Source organism: Ammospiza caudacuta, chromosome 6 (assembly GCF_027887145.1).
Source record: "Ammospiza caudacuta isolate bAmmCau1 chromosome 6, bAmmCau1.pri, whole genome shotgun sequence".
Classification (NCBI taxonomy): Eukaryota; Metazoa; Chordata; class Aves; order Passeriformes; family Passerellidae; genus Ammospiza; species Ammospiza caudacuta.
This window is the reverse complement of record NC_080598.1, coordinates 22,156,980-22,180,616: the sequence shown is the minus strand read 5'-3', so window position 1 is coordinate 22,180,616 and position 23,637 is coordinate 22,156,980. Positions and strand designations below refer to the sequence as shown.

The window sequence follows — 23,637 nt, the reverse complement described above, 5'->3', positions numbered from 1 at the left end:
GTTTTAGGTGGGAATTACAGAGAAAACTTTTCATATTTCTCTCCTACAAGAATCTAACTGCCAGGGAAGTTGGCAATTCTCTATAACCTCAAGAGAATTGATATGAAATGGAAGACATTCAGGAGAGCATGTTTTCTACAGTTAAATTTAGCACATTCCTTCTTCTATTATCCCCCTCTTCATCATCCTTATTTCCAGGTCAGTTACATTAGTCATATATTTACTATCTGATTCACCTCAGATATGAATGTTTTCATGAGTGGAATTCCATCAAACTAGCAGCACTACCCCAGCCAGTCAATTCAATATTTTGACAGGTCAGAACTAACATTTACTGTTCAGTACCTCTAGAGCTAAAATTATTTGGCCTTCATGAGAACATTTTACCACCTAAGGTGACAACTGAGGAATTTTTTTTCCTGCTACAAAAACAGTTTCTAATATACTATATTAGTTACTTGAAGCTTACATCCTTTCAAATACATAATTTTACAAGGTATTCTATTGCTGAGGAATTCACTTTTACTATTTAGGAGTCTGATGCTCCCCAGTATGTGATATGCTTTGATGTGTTCACAAGTAATTCCCAACTGCTTACTGGGTAAGTATCTCCTGTCCCCTCAAAACTTACAGTATGTTTATTTTTTTACTTGAACATGGGTAAACTTTAAAGATCATAGCAATATCTTATACATGGCAAGAATGACAACTCTTGTGCTCCCAAATGGCAACAGGAAAAAGAATTAGAATGCTACCAAAAAGTACAAGAGAAAGCTTTAACTCAAATATTAACATACAAGTGATTTTAGAACTGGCTAGATCACTTCTGAATTGGTTATAAGTTCATTTCACAACTCAAGTCTTATTTAGACAATTGCAGGAAATGAGGGAACTAATTACTCACTGTTTCTTCTCATTCATCTCCCATGCTTCAAGTATTCTTTCTATTAATTGGCACTTAAGGAAGAGCTGTCAAAAAAGTAAAATATGCTTAGCAGCAGCAAAATGTAACACTATTTATGCATTTTACAGTTGATACTAAAGTCTGCAAGACTATTAATTTCACATTCAGGATACATACTTTCATTAAAGGGTTGAAACTCCAGCAGTCAGATCTCACCCTGAAACCTAAAAGCTAAACCTGTATTAATTCTACTCCTCTTTCTACGTGCTGAGTTGTGGTAGTAGCATAAAGCTACTGAAATAGCGATTTTAAGCCTTAAAATAGGAAGAACTTCAGGGAAAATGAATACTTCCAGCTCTTCACCATGCTCACTTTGCAGCAAAAAAAAAAAAAAAAAAAAAAACTTCTCTATGGGCAGTTTCAGGTTTAACACCCTGAACTAACATTTTAAGTAAAACCAGAAAGACTTTTTTTCATTCTATACATTAAGTAGAAAGGGGTGCATTTTATGTAAAATTAACTGCATGAAAACAGGAAAATTCAGGAGACTTGTAAAACACAACTTACATGCTTCAGTAAGAGATTGTCCCCACTGGAATCCTGATCTGTAATTGTGCCATTTTCCGTGTTTTCAAGAGGACTCGCAAGAATCAATGCAATACAGATTTCTACTTGAGTATGCAAAAAGTTATTCCACGTATACTTAAAAAACATGTCCTGAAAAACAAATTCACCAAGGTTTACACAAACCAAGACCTTTTCATTAAACATAACCAACAGTCTCACCTATCTAATCACTTTAATGTCTACACTGGAAGAAATAACGTCTACACTACGTATTATTGTACAAGAAAAAGTTTGTGACCCACAAAACCAGTAACTTCTGTGCTTGCCATTTTCTGAATGCAAGGAGTACTACACTGGATCAGAACAAGAATGCAACTAAATGAATTTATTGCAGGGGTCACAAGTAATGCACTTTCAGACTATGAAGACAGGGAGAAATAATGCTCCCTATTTACATTCCTTCACTCAGCTGCAGCCCAGAAATGTTCTTTATGACCTTAGAAGTCCTTGACTTTTTTGAGTTCACTTAACTTCCTAGTATGTATAATACCCTTTTATAAATGTGCTCCTCACTTCAGTAAGATTCCTTATGAAATTGTATCTACCTGTTTCAAACCCATCATCCACAATCTCAGATAATCTAGAAACAGTTTAAGATTATTAGCAAAGTACAAGACAAATACTAAGGCTGAAATGTAATAAACAGCATCCATTTAGTCAAGTTCCTGCTTCTCCACATTTTTTTCTCTTAAACACAAATAAGGTTTTTGTCAAGCCTAGCTATTTTGGCTACTCACTGCAAAATTTAAATGATTGGTGTCACTGGTAAAATGTAGTGAGTTCTGGAAATATGTGCAGTGATTGGAACAGTATTGAACAATTTTAGTCTCATTCAAAGTACAGCTAAAGGTCTTCAATCTCTCTTCAGTCCTAATGACATTCACCCATAACTTTTCTTAAGTCAAGCCTGTCCAGTGAAACATGTGCTGTTTCAGCAAACAGCATGAAGCACTGAGGTTTCCATGGCTACAATTACCTTTTTCCTTCTGTAAAACCTGCAACAGGAAAGTGTTCAAACCTCACTGAATACAGTTCACAAAATAATCTATTTACAAGAACATGCAAGCATTCATAGTGTGTATGCTCTCTTAGACAATGGCTCTAGGAAAAACTGCAGCTACAGTGAAGTCAACTATTTGTATAAAAGTTAGTACCTGTCTGCAAATCCAACTGTGAAGAAAATTTGAGATGGAAACATTTGAATCACACTATAATAATCAGTCACAGCAAAAAGGGGCTTTGGACTAAAAGCAGGAAAGAGAAGGTATTTACACTTTAGGCTTGCAACTGCCAACTGAGAAGTTTACATACTGTTATTCAGTAACTAGCTTAAGTTCTACGTTATTTCAAGTTATTTTTTAATCAACCAACATTTGGATTTCTTGGGTGAACTGAAACACAAAGAATACATCTGCTACAGTGGAAGTATGAGGTAGGAAGTACTCAAAGTACATGTTTACATCAGCAAAGAGCAATGAGTTAGGTAACTGAGTTTGCTGTACATCACCTTGCTTTGAAGTCTGAAGGAATACAAGCTACCAAGCATAACTGTTCCTTTACAGGACACTGCTGAGATACCATTTCATAATATATTAAGTGAGAAAAAGAGGCCTTTAGGGAACAACTTAGGGAAAAAATGAAAATAGAAATGAAGCCTTGAACATGGCTGAACACTCCAGAACATCCAGTTGAAAATAAGCTTATTAAGAAAAACACTTCATGTATTTATGAAGGTGCAGCAAGTAAGAATCATTAAAGTGGTCAGAAGGACACACCTGATTCAGACAGATTAACAGCAAAATCCAGTATTAAAAGTTTTTAAACCAAGCAATAGACACCACAATACAAAGGTGCTGAAAAGTTAGGCTGGAAAATAAGTTAGACTGGAAAATTATCTGCAGAGTCAGAAAAAGCAGACAAGATCTTAACAGCCATCCATAAAAATGAAGACAGCATAAAGTTCTTACCAGTATGACTCCTATGCTGTTAAGTTCTATAAGCTCCTGATTCACACTGCTTGTATTTGTCTGTAAAAGGCTAGATATTAATCTAATCACATTTAAACGTGTGTTTCCTACAGGTGGATCCAGTACACCCCAGGTTGTCTTCATGACACTTTTCTGAAAAAAAAAGTTTAATACATAAATCCCTTAAAATACCTTCTAAAAATTCAGCTTATCATTTCTACATACAATAGCTGGATAGTGCTTAAAAATAGATACATTTAGTCCTTAAGCAACAGTCTTACCTTCATCCTGCAAAAATCCCCTATTTTTAATTCCAAATACTGTAGCTTATTTTAATTCCACAGACAGGAAACATTAAAACCAGTCACATGAAAGCTACAACTCGGTAAAAAAGTGATTGTTAACTACTACTTTGAGACAGGATCTCAAAGTAGATGAAGTCTACTCATCCTTGACAGGAATTACAAGATAGTTCCCCAGAAATAATTCTCACTCAGTCTAGCTAAATTCTGCATTACTACAATGTACACAGAACAGCTAGGTGGACAGTATAAATACATTATAATGCCTCAGCAACCCTAGCTTCATATATTTAAAAACAATTTCACGTTCAATTCTCTGTTAAAATCTGCAGCACCCAGTTCAGGGTGCAGTGCTCCAACTGAAATTCTGCTAGTGAAAATCTGAGTAGAAAATACCAATGGATCACAGGTAAACCCCGTATTTATACATTCTTTTTATCTTTGGCAAGAGCATGACAGAGTTAAATTGCTTAAATCAGTTAAAAAGCCCAAGGAATTTAACATGCCTAGGGTGCAGAGATATGACATGGATCTCATCTACTTGGGTCCTGGGAAAGTCAAGAGAATTGCATGAGCCTAATGTGGGCCATTCCAAAGCTCCAAACAAGTGCAGCATCTATAGTCCATATTTCCTATCCAGACTGGATTTTCAAGTACAAAATATACAGCAAATCTCTTTTTGTTGCATTTAGGAAGAAACCCTGCTCCAAGGTTACTTTGCTAATTAAACCAAGTTTGTGCTGGAAAAGCACAAAGCATTGCTGTTCATTATTACTGCTGGCCTGAGCCAAAGCTCACAACAGGCTAGGAAGTAGGCTGGGTGCTTGCCTGAAAGTTGTCAGACTGGGTTTTGTTTATTATAATCTGCCTAAAACAGACACATGGTTAAGTTTTGCTTCAATTAATTTGTTAACACAAGATTTCACTTACTTTTGGAGGCTCAAGTAGGAGCTGATGAAAGGATGAAAGTCGTGCTTTTATGGCTTCTAAAACACTTTTGTTGACAGAATATGTGGAATTGCTCATGCCTGGAGGACAGATCTCTATATGACCTTCAAATCTAAAATGCACATAAGCAAAATTTGATAATTAGCACCAAAACTAGTTGTAAAGCATCCCTGAGGTATGTAACAGTTCTGAAAGGATGTGAGAATAACTAAGATGTAAAAAATGTAAAAACCTAGGGTTACACACACATAAAAATTAAGTGTGACATAATGGTTGAACAAGAGATTTTCCCAAACACTAGCCCTGGTATTTCTAGGTTTATTGTGCTTGAAATCCCCAAAATAGTTTTGAGATTAAAAATTACATTTTAATTCGTTTTATTGAAGCAGATAAAGAGCTTCATTTGTCTATGTGAAACAACGTAAGTTGAATGTACCAGAGAGATCTGTTCAGCAGTTTTCTCCAAATTAAGTTGCAATAATACTACAAGTAACTTTTGAAAAGTCAATATTCAGTCACTGCACTACATCTATTTATTCTATTCCCTGTATCCAGAAATCAAGTGATGAAATGTATTTAATCTGATCTGTCTATTGGTACTCACAGTAGAAAAAGCTGCAGAAAGAGCAGTCATTTGGTGAAAGTGTAGCAATGCCAACCAATCACCTGATTTGCATTTTTACTCCTTCAGCTACAACAGGTCACAGAAGTGGCTTGGTCACAAGCACAAGGAAGGCATTTGCTACTGCAGGCATAAACAAAGTGAAATAGTAACACTTACGTCTGTCGTCTTGTCTCAAGTAAGGTCAATAGGATTTGGATTGCACTGACAATTGCAGATTCATTTTTTTCTTTATGAAAAATATTAGACAGAAGCTGCTCTATGATTTCTTGTCTGAAAAGAAAAGCATTGGTAACAAATGAAACCACTTCAGGATACAGTTGTTAGCAGAAATAACTCCCACTTGCCCACATTAAAAAAGGGAAAACTAAATACAGGAGAATCTTTTCTGACAGAAACATAGAGTTAGATTAACTTAAAACAAGCAACAGAACAAAGCTGAAGTTTCCCATATTTAGTCTGCACAGTATCAAGCTGACCTCCCCACATAAGATACCATTCAATTGGGCAGCATAGAAAATAATTTAATGAGACAACTTCTCTTCTACACTCCCCACTAGAAAATCCTCCAGGTGTCCTCTGCTCACTTGCCAAGTTATTTTTCATTAGACAAACAAAAGACAGGTAGTCAAGAAAATTAACCTGAAAAGAGCTTGCCATTTCTGAAGGCTTTCAAGGTCAAAACTTAAAAAGTAGTTTCTTACAAAGTGAGAATAAAATCAAAAATTCAAACCAACTTACTTCTCTAAACTTGCAAGCAGTGGATCTGGTTCTGAACTGTTCTGTACTTGTAGCATCTGGTCTCTGCTTAGACGAATAATTTCACAGAGTGACTGTGATGCATTTGAATGCCTCTGAAACAGAAAACAGCACTTTGAACTACAAGAATAATAACATGCTGGACTCTAATTCTTCAGTTTAAAAAGGTGAAAATTTCAACACTAACAAGAGCTCTCCTACCCATAAAACATTCAGGCAGTTAGCTTTATGTCCTAATTGACCCTTAACAAAACAAAAAAAAAAATGAAGGCATGAGGCAAGAATCTATTTCCAACATTAAGATGGCAAAACATGAGAGCTGAATCTTCCAACAACTTCAAGTATGCCTAAGGCTTTGATATGGATCTCAAAAAGGGGGCAGGGAGGTGGACAAAACCACATAACCTTCCTCAAATAACCACACTTAATACAGAAATCAGCTTACTGAAAAAAGCAAGCAGAAAACAGTAAAACTAAAAGTTCTAACAGTATGTTGTACAGCTGAACAGAGACACCCAGGGGGGTGCCAGTGATGCCTTAAGTTTTAGCTTTTATATTTTTCAGATCCTGTACTGCGTTAGTGTGTAACTGAACTTCACATAGAGTGTTAGTAAGCTCTCTTCACAGTTTGGTCAGACAAAATCCTTCCAGGCCTGAGAACCAGGGTTACCATCACAGCCTCAGGCCTGAAAAGTATAAACAAAAATGAACTGGGGGGAGAAGCAAATCAGGGCAATGTGAATTCATTACCTGAAGCTATAATTGGACAATTAACCTCTGATATGCAAATAGACCAAACTTACATCTGTCTGAGAAAACTCCTGTCCACCTTGGGTGTAGCCTCTGCGAGGCTCCTGCACTGCCCAAGGTGTATCTGTGAAAGGCCTTTAATAAACACCCACTTTATTCTCTAACTGTCTTGCCTCTGTCTAAGGCAAGAGCAGTACTTACATCTTCATCTTGAGATGGGTGTACAATTTCCACAAGCCGCTGGATAATTCTCTCCTCATTCAGCCACTGCAAAAATGTTTGTGGATGTTAATAAGAATTTTTCCCAAGTGAATTAATTAAATGAACTCATGAAAATGAAAGTAGCCTTTGACATCTGCCACAAGTCATAATGTCAATACTTCTAAATAAGGACTTACAGTAATTCAGAAAAAAGAAAAAGTAAAATCAGCATTTCTTAGTCACAGGAAAAAAAAAAATCTTAGGTTAATGTCAACAAACTTTGATGCCAAAGTGTGTTTGGTAAGGTACAAAACAATTTAAAAAATGCATTTGTCAGATGTAAGTTAGATACCAAAGACTGGGGAACAGATCAGCCACCCAGGTTCTAAGTTGTCCCCAGCAGCAGTGGGGTTTTACTGGAAAAATATTGGCAGCTCAAAAAAAAACCCAAAACCAAGAACAAACAAACAAAAAACACAAACAAACAAAACCCCACACATCTAATTTCAGCATATTCAAGAAATAAACTTAGCAAAGCCAGGAGAAATTAAGCCAGCTTCGAGTTCACACATGTCAGACAAAAGTTCTGCGATATTTTACTCACATTTAGCACTTCTTGCCGGGGCTGTGGAGGTTCTATGCAAGTCAGTAGCCTGAGCAACAAGTCCATGATAGCAGAGGTCCCTATGTGCTTAATAATGAGGTCTACAAAATCATGCTTCCTCTTTAAAAAATCTACAATCTGGAAATGAAAAAGCAAACTTATATTTGCTTCATATATTTTACATGATAAATTACACCAATCACTTTTCATTTCACTCTCCTATCAAACTGACAAAAGAGATGACAACTTCTTAAACACTTCTGCCACTTAAAGCCTGCAGTACAAGACAAGACAAAACAAAACCCAGGCACAGGGCAGATCCATACTACATGCAGCATGTCCTGGGTCTCCTCTCAAACCCAACTTGCTGACCATAACCTACTTATAATCCAAAGCAGAGTCAGGTTTTCTTTTTGATATCAATCAGTCTCACCTCTGCTTAATGGGCAAAGCTCAACAGAGCAAAACTCTTAATACAAACAGTACCTCAGGTCTGAGAGTCATCATTGCAGATGTTTGCAGTATTGAGCCACATACACTGAGTACAAGAGCTCTTCTGAACAAGGACTTCAAATGTTTCTCTCCTTGCTCTAAATAATTCTTCACACCAAGTCAGAATCACTATCACTGATTCAAGTCATTTACTTTTGCTTTTAACAGCAATAAATGCAAATATGATCATGTAAAACACTGAGCTAAGCCAAAAGGTAGGCACTCACACACTGATTGCATAAACAGCTCAGGCAAATGTGAATCAAATACATCCTACTCATCCAAGTGTATTTTTAATTGTGCATAATGAAAAGGTGTATTCAGCTAGGGTGGAACCTGAATGCCCTCTTTTGACTCTTTTGCTATCTGTAAATTGTGTATCTTAAAGCAGAATTGCTGAGTACCACAGCTTTATCAGAGCACTTGTAAAACTGGTGAGTTTGCAAATAGTTACCTGTTCTGGTTTTCTGCTGATAAGAATACTTAACACCTTGCTGAAGAAACTGGCCAGTAGAGGGTTTAGAGGAGATTCATTTAAGAGGAAGCTGTACAGTTTCAGGAGTAAGGATTCTTCTTCTCCCAACCTATCATTAATCTGTGAGACATCTGATGTAAGCAGCTCACATGATATGTTTGGGTATCTGGGGAAAAGAAAAAATTATCCATCACTCATACTTTGGAACGCTCATACCTGCAGCTCTGAATTCAGAACCTGGTAATGCATCTGACTAAATTTTCAAGCAGGCTTGGTCTATACTAAAGTAGCAAACTAACACAAACTAATAGAACTGCACATTCAGCCTATAAGATCTGTTTTCATTTAAGAAGGGCACTACTTCAATCTTAAGTTGCAATAGAACACCAGTAGAGAAGCTGAAAAAGCAAAGAGCAAGCTTTCATTTCAAGATCTATTGTTAAATCCATCTCTTCAAGTACTGACTTCTTATTGCTTTAATTTCCAACTCTACTAGAAACATTTACAGGAGACTTGGTTTTTCAGAAATGGTGAAGTTCTGCAACTAACAGTGTAACTTATTTCACATTATTTTAACACACTATTTTAAGAAACAAAGCACCTTTCTGTACAGACACTAAAATGGGCCAAAAGCTGTAGAAGTGCTTTTCTACAAATTGCTAGATGGATTTTGAGCATGAACCTTCTCAGCAAGCAAGAAGTCATGGCCATACTCTGGAAAGGAAAACATCAGCACTGGGACCCTAAGGACATTGTTCCAAGGATTATCACAAATCTTCTAAGAGGTATCTTCAAAACATCTAACAAAATAAACAAAACAAAGCTAACCACAGTTATACTACCCAAAAAGGGTTTTTTTAGCAACTCCTTTGGACATGAACCGGTTTTGGAAGCATTTGTAAGAAGCTTCCATTTGGAAACTATGCACATATATCAGAATGATTTACTTAGAAGTTCCGTGAAGCCTCTTGAAAACATACTTAATCTAAAACACACCAATACTGTACTATGCACCAGCACACAGGGATTCACACTAGCAAATTAACTAGATTTATTTAGTCCTCTTTCCACCTTCCAAATCTCCCCCAACCCCAAAAGTTTTCCTACTTATATCGAATTTTTTCATCCATGTCTTGAGGTGGCTCTTCAATAATAAATGAAACTAAGTCTTCCAAACATTCTGACTTCAGCAGAAACTCTATAAGTTTGCGATTCTGAGCCTTGCACTCCTGTAGAACATCCTCTTCATCCATCAATTCCTTCAGTGTTACATCTTCTCTCTCCAGAAGTGTATCTATGTGCGATGACGAATGGAGATCAAATTTCCAAAACATGCTGGTCTGGGTAAGAAGAACAGCAGTATATCAGCAGTAGCCATTATTCTAACATCCAAAGGTAAGAGTCAGGCAGGGTTTTACTTACATGAAAGGAACATGCCAATTCGCATTAAAGAACAAGGTATGAAATTTGCTTTTCCCATTCCTTGTTTTTAATCTATGCATTGAGTCAGAGATTCAGAACTATTAGCTCAGCAATTAATTGAGCTGGGTGAAGATGAAATGGACAGAGAATAACTGCACTGAAATACCACCCCCACCACTGAAGAAAACATCTATAAAGGTAGAGGAATTAAAAGAATTTTAGCTTGCAGGAAGCACAATTCAGAGTGCAGGAGCTAATTTCAACACTACACTAATTGTCCCTGCCTCCACAGACTTGACAGAGGAGAATATCAAAGGCCAAGGTGTGTTACACAAACATGTCAAGGGCAGTGGCCCCAGCCACTGAAACACTTTAAGAGGCCGTAACAGTGCTATAAGAATGAACAACTTCACCTTTTCCTATAAAATGCTTTGGCACCTCTATATTAATTCTGTTTCTCTAAGCCACCTTTTGAACAGCTGCTACTGAGACAACTGTGCTATCAGAAAAGAGTATTTCAGTCTACAACAGACCCACTAAATTCTTGCTTTCACTTCTCATTAAGCTCCATATATAAACACTTCATTTCCCTCCAGCCCTGAAAACAGGGCTTTTACATGACATTTGACCTCTGACACAGTATTAACTAGGTTTATAAGACTGCAGATTTTAATTGGACTGAAAAGAGATACTGGAACACAGTAAGAAAAACTTTCCTTTCCTTACAACTGAAAGCAGTAGTTTTGAGCAGCACACTTTAAGTAAGAGACTCCTTTTGCTCTTTTAGTAAGTATTTTCCAAATGTGAAAGATCAGATCAATATATTAGTTACTGAGTTACTGCTGTGCATTAGCAATATCAGCTGTGAGGACACGTAGTTAAGGCAGGGAATTTCAGTGAACAGTATTATTTTGGCAAGGACACTTCTGTAAACTGTAGGCTGTATAAAGGAGCAAGCTTAAAGGCAATAATCCAACTATGCTGTTGTCATACACTCAAAACACCCCATAAATATAGAATAGAAATACCCAATTCTTTTGCAACTAAGAAACAGCATTTAAGCACCTACTTCCAAGTTGAAATGGATTCAGCATGCACACTTACACTACAGCATTGTATCAAATTTAGTAATTGAGCAGTTTGGAAACAAAAACAACCTCAAGGATCTAGCAAAACTTTCGTGTGCGCAATCTTTCCACTGGCAAGATTTTCAGTATTCAGTCTAAATACTATAAAGCTTGTTATACTCATTATGGAGATGTTTTAATTGCTCTGAGGGTTTTAATTGTTGCTTTAACCACTAAATACTGATCACCTCACTCTGCTTGACCTTTTTTCAGAAGTCGTAACATTCGTAACTGGACCTACATGACATAGCTTTCTGTTCATAAAGACATGGGATTCAAACAAAACCAATCAGACAATGTACAGATTTATCTGTCTACAGTACTGGTACTAATCCAACATCTCATGCAAGTATTAAATTATTAGGAAGCAGAAAAAGCCCTATTTTGTACTAGAAGTATTAGTAAACTTTCAAGCAGGGTTTAACACACCTGATCTTACAAATTAGCTTAAATCAACTTATACAGTTGTGGAAAACATTAGCTTGTGGGTAATGCAAGCTACACACAAACTTACTGTAAGGAAGTGAAAACAGTGCATTATTAAAGCCAGAGAATATTTTTTGATTGGGATTTTTAAACCTCTAGAAAGTAAATCAAATCCCTCCCCTTGCCCCAATTAAAGTACCATGCTCATAAGTAACCACTATCAGTGCTAATTTGAGATGTGAATACCTCTGAGGTGATTAATGCTCATTTCATAGCTTCAGTGTATTTCTCAGTCAGTTATTTCAAGAGAAATTCAACAATGGAAAAGAGCAATAACAAAAAAAGAGGCGTACTACTGCAAACATGTTACTGCGTTATTTCACAAACTGTCTCCCAGGCAAGCTCCTTTAGGGGCTGCTCCCTCAATATCTCAGGTGCCGGCCACAGATTATTCCATCACTTCTCAACAGGAGCCCAGGTCCTTTGAAATAAGGAAAAATAAACAACATAAACTGTGCCAAAGGAAACTCAAGGAACCCTGAAGAGAAGAGAATTTTCTCAGGCGTTATTACTGACAGGAATCTAGAATCAGCATAGTTTTGATTGCAAGTTTTAAAATCAAAACATGTGATTGCTATTTTTCTCAAAGCCTACTGTTCTACCCTCCCTCCCAAAATCTACTAATTCTGAATCATCACCATGCTTTTTCAAATTTCAGTGCCTTTAACAGAGCTGGCATTAGGCCTTCTGTCCAAAACTTACAAGTGTGCTCCTTTCAAAACTTCACCACCTGCAAATTTATAAAAAACTCAATGGATCAAATGGGTTGTATTACTCCCAATGTCACATCACTTTCAGCCAGAGCAGAAAAAGACATTCGGACTTAATGCAAGATAGAAAAGACTTCCAAATACGAGACATGCTCAAGATTAGAAACTGCAAGAAGCAAAATAATCCAAGATGATGTTAAAAACTCACATGTGGAAAGACAAAATGTGTTAAAGTTGGTAAAGATGCTGTATGTATTTGATTGTCTTTTGTAACATGTTAGTTTTCTATAATCTCTGAAAGCTTCCAGTAAGCAAGACTGACATTCAGTTCATTAAACAGTACTTACTAAAGTTTACATGAACTTGATCAGCAAGTTCAACTTACGACAATTCAAGATTCTGAGTAACATCTAATATCCATAAAAATATTGCTTTGTTTTCTTAATTAATATTGTTAACAGATTCTTCTCTGAATGAATGTTGAATAGCATTCCATGTAATAAAGTCTTGACTTAAATATGAAAAGGAAAAAAGTCCAACAAAGCAAAGAAAGCCTGCTTTTAACTGCTGGCATACAGGTTACTTAAATTCTCACTTTAATTATGTGCTAAATGGAAGAAATAATGCTTGGATATAATCCTTTTAGATCAAGAAGGAAAATTAAATCTTCTGTCTGTCACAGAGAAAGAAAACCACACAAGTATTTTTAACAGTAACTAATGAGTGGTTCTTTTTGGAGGTTAAGTGCTTAAGTGGCATTTCCATCAAAAAAAGTTGGTAACAGTTGTATCACAAAGTTTCTCTGTAGCTTCAAGCGATGGCAGCTGTCACACACCTTTCCTGAGCAGACACATTGGTGTTTTCAAGCTACCAGACTAAGATGTGAACTCCAGTCAGAGAAGCATACAGTTTAATTTTGGACAATGTCTCCTAAACTGAACCTTTTACAAAACAGACTAACAAGTCTTGATGGCATCCAGAAGTCTTTTCAGTAAATAAGAAAACTAAAGTAAGCTGTTCCTTTGAGTTGAACTTTTAAGCATCAAACTTAGGTTAAACAAACATGAGAAGGGTGTTTTACATTGAGTTCCTTCCAACTGAGTACCTCAGATTTCCATATAAACGTGAGTACTGGCAGCTCCAAACAGACATGGGCATCTAGACCAGTGCAGAAGTAAAACCAGAAGGATTTCAGTAGCCAGCTGAAAGCTCTTTACCTGATAACTACATAGATGTCAAAGGCATATACACAGAGTGTTAGGCAGGAATTTCACAGATTTTACTGCAATGCCCAGTTCCATTTTTCAAGCCAGAGAAACTTTCAGTGTCAAGCTGAAGAGTCTGTAGTATGTGAAATTCTGATAAATGCTACATGTAGAGTTGTAACAATTACTGAATTATAAAAAAAACTCAGAATTTGTCATTTCTCTTTGTGCACTACTGTATTTTCTTACTATAGAGTTCAAGTACACAAATGGAAAAGAAAATTAGTTACTTTTGCACCAACAAACATTTCCACAATTGAAACACATCTTAAGGGATGCAGCCTACTTCAGCAAAACAGAATTTATAATTTCTGTGCAGCAACTAGCAAAAGCCAACCTAATTGTTGGATGCAAGGAGAGCAACCATCAAAGGAGCCCTTCATTTTAGGATGGTCTTGCACTTCTTAGTGATAAAAGCATTTCCAATGCAAAGAATCCCTTGATCCTAAAAACCAAATAGGTAGGTAAGTTTAAGGAAGAATAAAGCAATAATGAAGACAATTTATTAAGCTTCTATCATGAAAAATTTTGGTAGATTATCTTCTAAGACCTTTAAACATATTAAGAAACTTATTTCAAATGCTAAGCATGCCCCTCTGCCAGCTTCACATTAACCTCACCTAGTTACTATCTAGGCATGTTCAGTGAGATTTCAATTTAGGGCAGGGGGTCCATTTCTCCAGTCAATGGACAGTAATAAGACACTGTCCCAGCCCTTATAAAGTGCTCATTTTGACACTGAAAGTGAACCATCTGTTCAAAACAAAACTAAGCATGAATGCACCTCTGAAAAAAATTTAGAGCTGAAGAGAACGACCAGTGAACAAAAATGACAGAAGACACTCTAGTTCTATTTTTTAAACTGCCTGTTGTCCTCAGCAGAGCATCACCCATTGTAAACTTGCTGTCTACAACTGCCCGTCCTAACCTATTTGGAATAAATTTCTTTTCAATCAGAGCAGTGAGGTTCACTGAGTACTATTAGCTAGAAAGATGTAAGCTGGTGTTCAAAATCCCTGGATTGAATTACAGTACTTTACAATTACACCCATCAATCACAAAAAAAAAAAATAAAAGCAGTAATAAACTTTCATAGTAGAGTTGCTACATTTCTTAAACAAAATGCAAGATCAATTTGACATAGAATACAAGTTTCAAGTGAATACAAAATAACACACAGCTGTTTCTTCAGTGTCAGAACAGCCTATTCACGTCACAAACCTGAGACCTAGTGAAAAAGAAACACTTCATTACTTTATTATAAGCTAGTGAAGTTTCAAAGAAACTCTGTGGAGAAAGGAATTAATAAATGGTTTGAAATTAATAGGAATTAAACAGAAGAGAAAATAGAAACACCTCTACCTCAACAGTTTAATACATACTTCTAATACCATGCACACTCCTTCCTAGTCCATGGATGTAACAAAGTAGAAGAGATACTAAAAATGAAACAAAATCAACCAACAATTCCTTCATGGAAGGCTGGGAGATTTGTGCAGGCTGGCTGCACTTCATTCCTTACAGCAAGATTTCTGGATGCTTCACCCTCTTCTCAGCCACTGCTGGGCACAGGGGATGCAGAGTGGGAGGTACCAGGGATCTCTGGCCTTGCTGCTGCCCCTGTGTCATGCAGGGGAGCCCAGACACAGGATGAAGAGCAGGCTGGAGCTTGGGCACAAGAGGGGAGGCCTAGGGCAGTCCCTGTGCCCAAGGAGCAGCAGGAACAGGGGAGTGATCCCCAAAAAGACAACCTCAGTCTACCTAAGCCTCCTCCTCCCACATGAGCACATCTCTCAGGCCACAGCCTCCCCAGCTCCCAGGACAGCCACAGCTGGCCACATACACTGCTGCCACAGTGGCCTCCTGATGTCGTGACAGGATTCCTGCCAGACACGACACTCATTCACAGCAGGTATGCTGCTCTGCTAACTACTACTGCTCCTTCACAGGGTAACTACATCCTCTTGAGAGAAATGCAGGAGATGCCATGTGGCAGTCTCTCCCTGACTGTGAGAAAAACATGCCAGAAAACTGGATGAAGACAGTGATCTCCTAACATGCTCTTGAACAATGTGCCACCTCCTACTGAGGCAAGGGACTTCCACTCCCCCATCAGACATGACAAGGAGGAGCCTGCTATTGCTACAGAACAGTTAAGAAGTGAAGTGAAATCACTTTTTCCCTTCTTTATCAATCCCAGCTGCACACCTATCTAGATGAGAACTATAAAAACATGTGTGGATGAGTCAGCAGCGTACCCTTGTGGCCAGGAGGGACAATGGTATCCTGGGGTGCATCAGGAAGTGTGGCCAGCAGGTGGAGGGAGCTGATCCTGCCCCTCTAGTCAGCCCTAGGGAGGCCACACCTGGAGAGCAGTGCTATGGCCAATTTAGTCTCCACAGTTCAAGCAAGAAAAGGAGCTACTGGAGAGGGGTCCAGCAGAGGCCACAATGATGGACTTGAGGTCTGGAGCATCACTTATGAGCAGAGACTGTGGGAGCTGGGCCTCTTTAGTCCAGAGAAGAAAAGACTGAGAGGGCATCTCATTGTTGCATACAAATATCTAAGCTGGGTGCCCAGATGATCGTGCTGGACTGTTTTCCATGGTGCCCAGCAACAGGATAAGGAGCAATGGCCATAAACTAAATGACAAGAAATTGCACCTCCACTCAAGGAAGAACTTCTTTACACTGAGGGTGTCAGAGCACTGGAACAGGCTGCCCAGGGAGGTCTGGAGACAATCAAACCCCATCTGATTATGCTCCTGTGTCACCTGCTCTAGGTGACCCTGCCTTGAACTAGATGATCTCCAGAGGTTCCTTCCAACCCTAACTGCTCTGTCATCCTATCATTTTTTATCTAATTCATTATATATATGTATCTATACACACAAATACCATGTGCACATACACTCCCCTTATGACTGAAGGCCCCAACAGTCTATAGCTTTGACCTCAAGTGTGTAAATAAATCCAAACTAGTTCAAGTTTACTCCAAGACACCAATTCCCCAAAACTGAAGAGGTCATAACTGTTCAACAGAGGTACAAAAATCAGGAGAAATCTACTGTCTGCAGTGAATTTACAAGAGCAATTTCATACCAAGCAACAACTATATTCTCATCAATTCCTACACTATCTCAAACCACAAGTGTTAATAAAGATCTTAATTACCTGCAATAATTACAAATTAAGACACTAATCTCCCCTGCCCAAGTAGAGAAGATTAATTTTTTTCTAGTCATTTCACATCAACTGCCAATTAAAAATTTAAAGTATCCACTGGTCACAGAATTCAAGTTAGATTTTTCCTATTCCGAATTCTTCCAATTAGCTTCAAAATGAAAATAAAGATATTATTGCACTAAGAAATGCACATGATTCCATAAAATATAAAGTGCAAGCTCAACAATGCATAGCTACCCAGAAGATACTTTTGCACTGAAACATGAAGTTTAGAACCAAAAAACTCAGTTGCAGAAGACAGTATTACTTCAGTATAATAATCTATAAGCATCACTCATATCTACTGTATGTCAGTTCATGAACACATTTGCTTTGAAACTCTTTCAAAAAGGTTGGGCAGCAGACACACTTCCTGGCACAAAAGCAAAACACAGTAAAACAAACAGAATATGCACAACTGTGTGTCTGGAACACCCCTGATTGATTTCTGCCCCAAAGCAGGGTGAAAAATGATAGTGCAAGAGCAGGGTAGGTTAAAAGACAAAGTTAGGATCAGCCGGCTAGAAAGTAGTCAGAAAAAAAGCGGCAAGAAAAGGGAAGGCATGGCCACAAAGCCCGAACTGAAGAAGGAACTGCAGCTTAGAAAGTGATAAATGTGAACCTATAAAATCAGGTGATTTTAGTGGACATCAAGGATATGAAAACCTTCAAATTTAAGTGGTTTCAGAATGCTTTAGGATAAGGCTTTATAGATGCAGAAGCTAAATCTACTGCTGTATGTGAAGTTTAATAGTTTCTTACCTGTTAAAACACAAAAGTTTTTAAAAGTTAAAAAATCAGAACGTTTTGTATTCTCTCAGGCTTCTTGCCCATTACAGGGTATCCTGGCAACAGCAAAAAAATCTTTCAATCTACAGTACTAGCAGATTAGCAGGACTGAATTAGCATTGAATTAGATGAAGCAGATTTCTTCCTACAACGACAAAAAAAAAATTGTATAATTTAATATTGTTAATAGGTTCTATTCAATAGCTTGACAACTGCATAAATACTAAGGACTGTTTTGCAACAAATATAACACATGAACAGAGGAAAGAAACAACTTGCTAGGAAGAAAAGTGTCAGTTCAGCAGAACATACACTGAAAATAAAATGAAAAGCAGCATGTCATCTGAAATACCTATTTACTTTTAAACCAATTTTAACATTTCCCTCCACTTTTGGGAATCAAAGGAAGAAACTTTCTCTCACTGAAATGAAACTGCCTTTATCATCTGCAATTCACTGAAATCTAACACAAATCCAGACTTAAAAAAAAAAACTATTAGCAATTTCCCATAAAGTAACATCAGATCTGGAAGATCTGAAATTCCCATTACTAGAGCTTTCTGCCGCAGGTTTTTTCCTATCTTCATAACTATTCCCTTATATTGATGTCATTTATGCACAAACCTGCACAGAAATAAACTAAGAAGCATTAAGAATGCCTGTTACGTTGGCACAAGTCTATAAAGAATTCAGCTAGTTTCAATCTGAAAACAGGCCATCCTCAAAAAAAAAAAAAACCAACAGAGACTACGTCCAGTCTTCCAAAGTAACAAGCTGAATTAAGACAGCATTCAGTCACCATTATGAAAACCTCACTTTTGATAGTTTTATATTACTTTGCTTTACACTGGAAGAATTAATGAGCCCTATTAGGTACCCTTAACAGGCTGCAGACTGACACTTACCTGTCTGTGCTCTGGTCAACACCACACAGGCAAGAAAAAGCACCCTGCAAACTGATTTTTCTTCCCAATTAGCTGTCTGTAGTAGTTACAGAAAGAATTTCTAAAACAAAAATTCACTTCCCAGCACTTTGAGACGCTTTTTGATTTTGCTTTTTAACACAGGTTTCAAGCAACACTGAAATACTTTGGTTTCTTCTGGGAACATGGGTAATAGTGTTTATGGAAAATAAAGTACTAGCAACTAAGATGGGTAGCAAAATTAGTGGCATGTTTATTAATTCATGTCAGTGACTACCCAGTATTTGGCATCTTCAGCTAAAAAACCCAAACTATTCACCTCAATAGCATTTCAAGTATTCTGCCAAAGACAAGAATGATTTAATTTTACACCTTCCATGTTAAAGATAAGGAGCTGTGTCTCCAAAGTTGGCTTTTGATCTTTGCAGATGATTTAACAGATGGCCTGTGTCAACCTAAAGGTCATAGATTCAAAGAATACCTTGGGTTGGAAAGTACCTTAAAATTACTTATCAGGTTATTTTAGCAACCAACATACACATGAACTGAAGCTCAGTGTAATACACTGACCATAATTCTCTTATAGGTCTTTTAAATGCATTTTTTCACCTGCAGACCTTCAGGTCTCCATGCCTGACAGACCTGCCAATACCCTGTGAGTCAAGTGATGAACTAGAGCAGAAAAAGTAAACAAATTTTCTGGACTCAGTTCACTTCACTGAACTTTTCTAGGTTATTGCTTCTGCATTTTAAAAGTGTACCTATGTTCCAAAGCAGAGCTCCAAAAAGGGAGAGAACATCACTTCAGTTATGTGGAAACAAAGTAAGAAGCCTGCTTAGCTTAGTGCACTTTCAGAAGAGTTTACACATTCTTAAGATCCACAGATTTCAATTGCTAGTGGAACTATCCAAATGAAAACCACTATTATTACTCCCCTTACAAGGATACCTTTGTTATTTCCCTACTCTGCTTTCTGTTTGAAGACTTCAGTGTCTAAATACCCTTGGCTTCTGAATTCAATGCAGTAGGATTACATAGTAAATTAGAGACACCAGTGTGATCAAAATTTGCAAGACACTTGGAGTGTGTGTATTATAGCATACCCTGTAAGGGATGTGCCACCAGAACCCTGCTCTGGTCCATCAGGACTTTTTCAGTCCACCTCAGAATCTACAAGAGTATAGAGACTGGTCTAAAGACTGACTTACACTTCCTGGTACATATGGTTTAATACCTCAGACTGTTCCTCTCTGCAAGACAGATTAGACACTGCATCATGAAAAAAGGGACAAACCCCCACCCCCAAAAACCCACAGGAGTTCTTTCAAAAACAATTTTAAAAAAGAATCCCTTGACTGGATGAAAATCAAGTTTATTTGACTTTCCTACATCCAAGTTAATATAGCTCTGTCATGAAGAAGTATCCAATGATGGAAGGTTAAAACCTTAGACCTAAGGTAACATGCAAAGGCAGGATGGAGTTATTGGCATGTGTACAGATGGATTACATTCAAATACAGAACTATGAGGACTCATCACAACCAGGACCACACGCATGTTCATGTTTTACATGATATATCCAGAAAATAAAAATAAGGCACAACTACCCAGGGTAGGATCCATCTTCACAGGAAATGCAATAGCATGGAAAATTCCGTTTTAAGTACTGCCTAACTTTATTCACACATTTTTAGATAAGAGAAGTTAACCACTATGTGACCAGTTGCTATGAAGATGACTAAACTAATCTTATTAATGCTGCATGAACTGGGCCATGTCTGTTTCTAAAACTGCTCCCACGCACCTCTATTGGCCCAAAGACTGAAATGAAACAAGTGTCTCTACTAATAGGAACCAATGTAACATTTGTGCATCCTGGTAAAAAAGTGCAAGAACTGCAAGCTCCTGAATAGCGCTGCTCTGCATGCATTAACTTATATAACTTCATATATCTGAAATAAAGCTGTTACATAAGCTTGACAAAACCACTAGCAGAACACCAGCACCCCTTCCCAAATGTAAGGGCCTGGACTACAATTAATAAAAGGAAGCACAGGACATGGGATGGTTTAATTCTATCACCTCTCTAGGCCAAAAAATGTCCAAGAACTTTTATCCAACACATGTGAAAAGCAGATGAAGCACAAAACAGCAGAATCTTTTCCCTTCTTCCACTGGCTTACTGACCCAGAAAGATCCCCCAGTGAAATTACAGGCCAGCCACACAAAACTGTTTAATGTAACATTCCAGCAGAGCGCTGTGAAATTGTAACTGAAGACTCAGCATTGCTCCCTACCACACCTCTCCAGATGACAGGTGAGAAAAATCAAAATAATGTGCACTCCTCCTTAGAACACTCATGTGTTACCACACAATCAGGAACATCTCTTCCCAAAAACTTTTAAGTAATCCCTTGGACACATGGCTCTCAAAGAAACTTGACATGAAAGTGTTGTCCACAACCATCAATTTGGTAGTGGTGAGAGATGAAGGGCCAAGACATAGGTGCATCTGAACTAGTCTCATCTATGAACTAATTAAGTTTATAGAAAAATCTTCATGACAACTAGGGCAATTTTTAAACACTACTAAGCATCTCACTTAGGTCAGGGCTTAAACTTTGAATGCTTTGGCTATCAGTTCCTAACACCTTGCTTAGAGAATACATTTGTATGCTGAAATGTCACCATCCACACTCAGAATGAGGATAAGGACTGAAATTCCTCATGGTGTCTCAAAGGAGTGCTTCAGGATGCTAAAAAAGCTTATGCAAAGCAGCTTTGTTCTACCCCTTGCTGTGCAGTCACCCTCTGTTGGCTCCCCAACAGTGATGAAACCACTGCCAAGACATTTCCAAATGAAAAACCCTACTCCAAAATTGGCCAATGCAGGAAGAAGAAGGGAGAAGAGTTTTTCTGCCATGTCCATGGGATGGAACAACTCAAAATGTCTACCAACCACCAGGGCCAGTGCAGCCAAGGAGGAGGGAACACACCACTAGGGACAGTGCAAACAGGATCTGACTCTTCCATCTTTGCCCTATATTATATCACCTCAAGTCTGCTCAGGATGACAGAGCAAAAGCTCTCCTGAATCCAATAAATAAGATGGGTGATGCTGAATTTGGACAATTCAGCATCAGTTCTACTGTTGTCTCAACCAGCTGATAATGTGCAAGTGTAAATGAGTCCTGAATTCCTGTACTGCTACTCTGGAAATGCAAAAACCCAGTAACACTGACTCACTGCTTTAGCAGTAAACTTAACTTTTTTGTTTAAACATGTTAGAAACAACTACTGTAACTTAAAGACACAGCCTTGAGTTGAAAAGCATGAATTTTACCAGAGGTTTCTTTTACAAGCATGTGTTTTATTTTATTCACTGCATTAGTTCAAAGACAGCATGAGCTTGGATTTTTTTTTCAAGTTCATCCCCCTATTCCCCTTGTGGATTAGACCTTGAAAGTTGGACATAAATCTGATTTTGAGGCACATGAAAAATACATGGAGGTAAAAGAAAGCTACTTCAGCAACTTCTAACCAGGACACCAGCGTTCTTTCTGTATAAACAGTGCATTCACATCTATTATTTGCTTTATTTTTTCATGCAAAATCCCAGTCCTGTTAAAAGGAATACTTAAAGACCGTTTGCAGTCCAGAAATGGAAGTCAGCAGCTTCTAGGAGCACATCAATGTTTTATCCCCTGAAGCTCCAACCAGCTACAGCTGCTGCCACAACTGGAGTGAACTCTCACATGAACATAGCAACTTCAAAATTAAACCCAAAGCAATTTGTAACTTCTTGCTTAATTCTTCACTTTCATTCAAGATTTCTGGGACCTGCAGTTCAGATAACCTGAATTTTCACAGTAAGTTACATGAACTGCACTAGTTAAAGGCTGTGGGCAAGAGTACCTCCCTGGTTTTCCTCATACTAAGCTTTACAAAGCCATTAAAGTTTTGACAGCTGCAAGTTCACAAGTTCTTTTAATTAGGATATCAAGAAATGCTACCATATCATGAAAAAACTGACAGAACTATTCAACCCACCCAAAATGCACCCAGAAGCTAAATATTCCCTTAATGAGAGTATCATAAGCATGTTTTGCTTTTCAGAGTGAAAGTTAGAATCCCTAACACTCTTCAAATTCAAATCCAACATCATGAACAGAAAAGCTGAAGATATTTCTTCTTTTAATCTTTAATTTAAGCAAGTTAAAACATCTTTTATTCTGATTTGCTCATGGGCAAAGACTACTAAATTGACTTGGTTTCCCAAAGAGCTTAAGCCCCATCTATACTTTTTTCTACAACAGCAGCATTTTCAAGTTTAGCAATACAATCCCTAGGATTGTAGAAAAATTCTTCCAAGTAGAATTTTTCTAGTAGAAAGTTCTTCCAATGAAGAAACTTTTCTAGTAGAAAAGTTCTTCCAATGCCAAGCAAGAGAAATAAAACACAGAAGCAGCATCTAGATACAAGGGGAGTGATGCTACTTCAGCATATTCACTTCTCTAGATTTTGGTATCTGCATTCACCAATATGCTTTAGTGCCACCTGGAATCTTCCCCCAGCCTGGTGCCAATCTTACAGCTTTATTTGATCCTTTAACCAAACAAGAACACCCTATTTCCTTCACAGAACACACTCTATATATTCAGGGAAAGCAGCCTACACAAGACCTCTGGAGATATCCTGAGGATGAAGGTAAGTACTCAGAAAAGAAAAATATTCTAACACAAATGAAATGTCAATTAACTACTGGACACTGAACAGTCAGATTAATTTATCACTCAAAGACTAAGACAGCTGAACAGTGACTCAATATCCTCCTTCTGTAATACAGAGTGCTACAAAGACAACTGTCCAGTAACGGTTGTCACTTAAACAACAAGCTTTAAAAAAGCATGACCAGCTTGACTTTTCTGAGACTCATCTTAGAAAACGAAGAAAATAATCATTTGAATGCGAAGATTTCACCAATTCTCACCTATATAAGTTTAATAAATTACCTTCATTTTTATTGAGGAACATGCAAA

General features: G+C 37.6%; 1 protein-coding gene across 5 annotated transcripts in view; it reads right to left on the bottom strand.

Annotated features, from left to right (window-relative positions):
- Nucleotides 1-23,637, bottom strand: part of PPP6R3 (protein phosphatase 6 regulatory subunit 3) — a 50,615-nt gene that overhangs the window by 19,175 nt on the left and 7,803 nt on the right. For 4 of the 5 annotated variants that reach the window (XM_058807506.1, XM_058807503.1, XM_058807507.1 and 1 more), the window contains exons 2-11: nt 9,759-9,991; nt 8,631-8,817; nt 7,685-7,822; nt 7,081-7,146; nt 6,112-6,224; nt 5,530-5,643; nt 4,731-4,860; nt 3,499-3,651; nt 1,472-1,621; nt 905-969 (exon numbers count right to left, since the gene is read on the bottom strand). In XM_058807506.1, coding sequence (XP_058663489.1) covers nt 905-969; nt 1,472-1,621; nt 3,499-3,651; nt 4,731-4,860; nt 5,530-5,643; nt 6,112-6,224; nt 7,081-7,146; nt 7,685-7,822; nt 8,631-8,817; nt 9,759-9,985 — 1,343 coding nt within the window. In that variant the 5' untranslated portion in view covers nt 9,986-9,991. Of the gene's footprint in view, nt 1-904; nt 970-1,471; nt 1,622-3,498; nt 3,652-4,730; nt 4,861-5,529; nt 5,644-6,111; nt 6,225-7,080; nt 7,147-7,684; nt 7,823-8,630; nt 8,818-9,758; nt 9,992-11,979; nt 12,116-23,637 lie in introns of those variants that run through there. The other variant, XM_058807504.1, reaches the window with a different exon arrangement.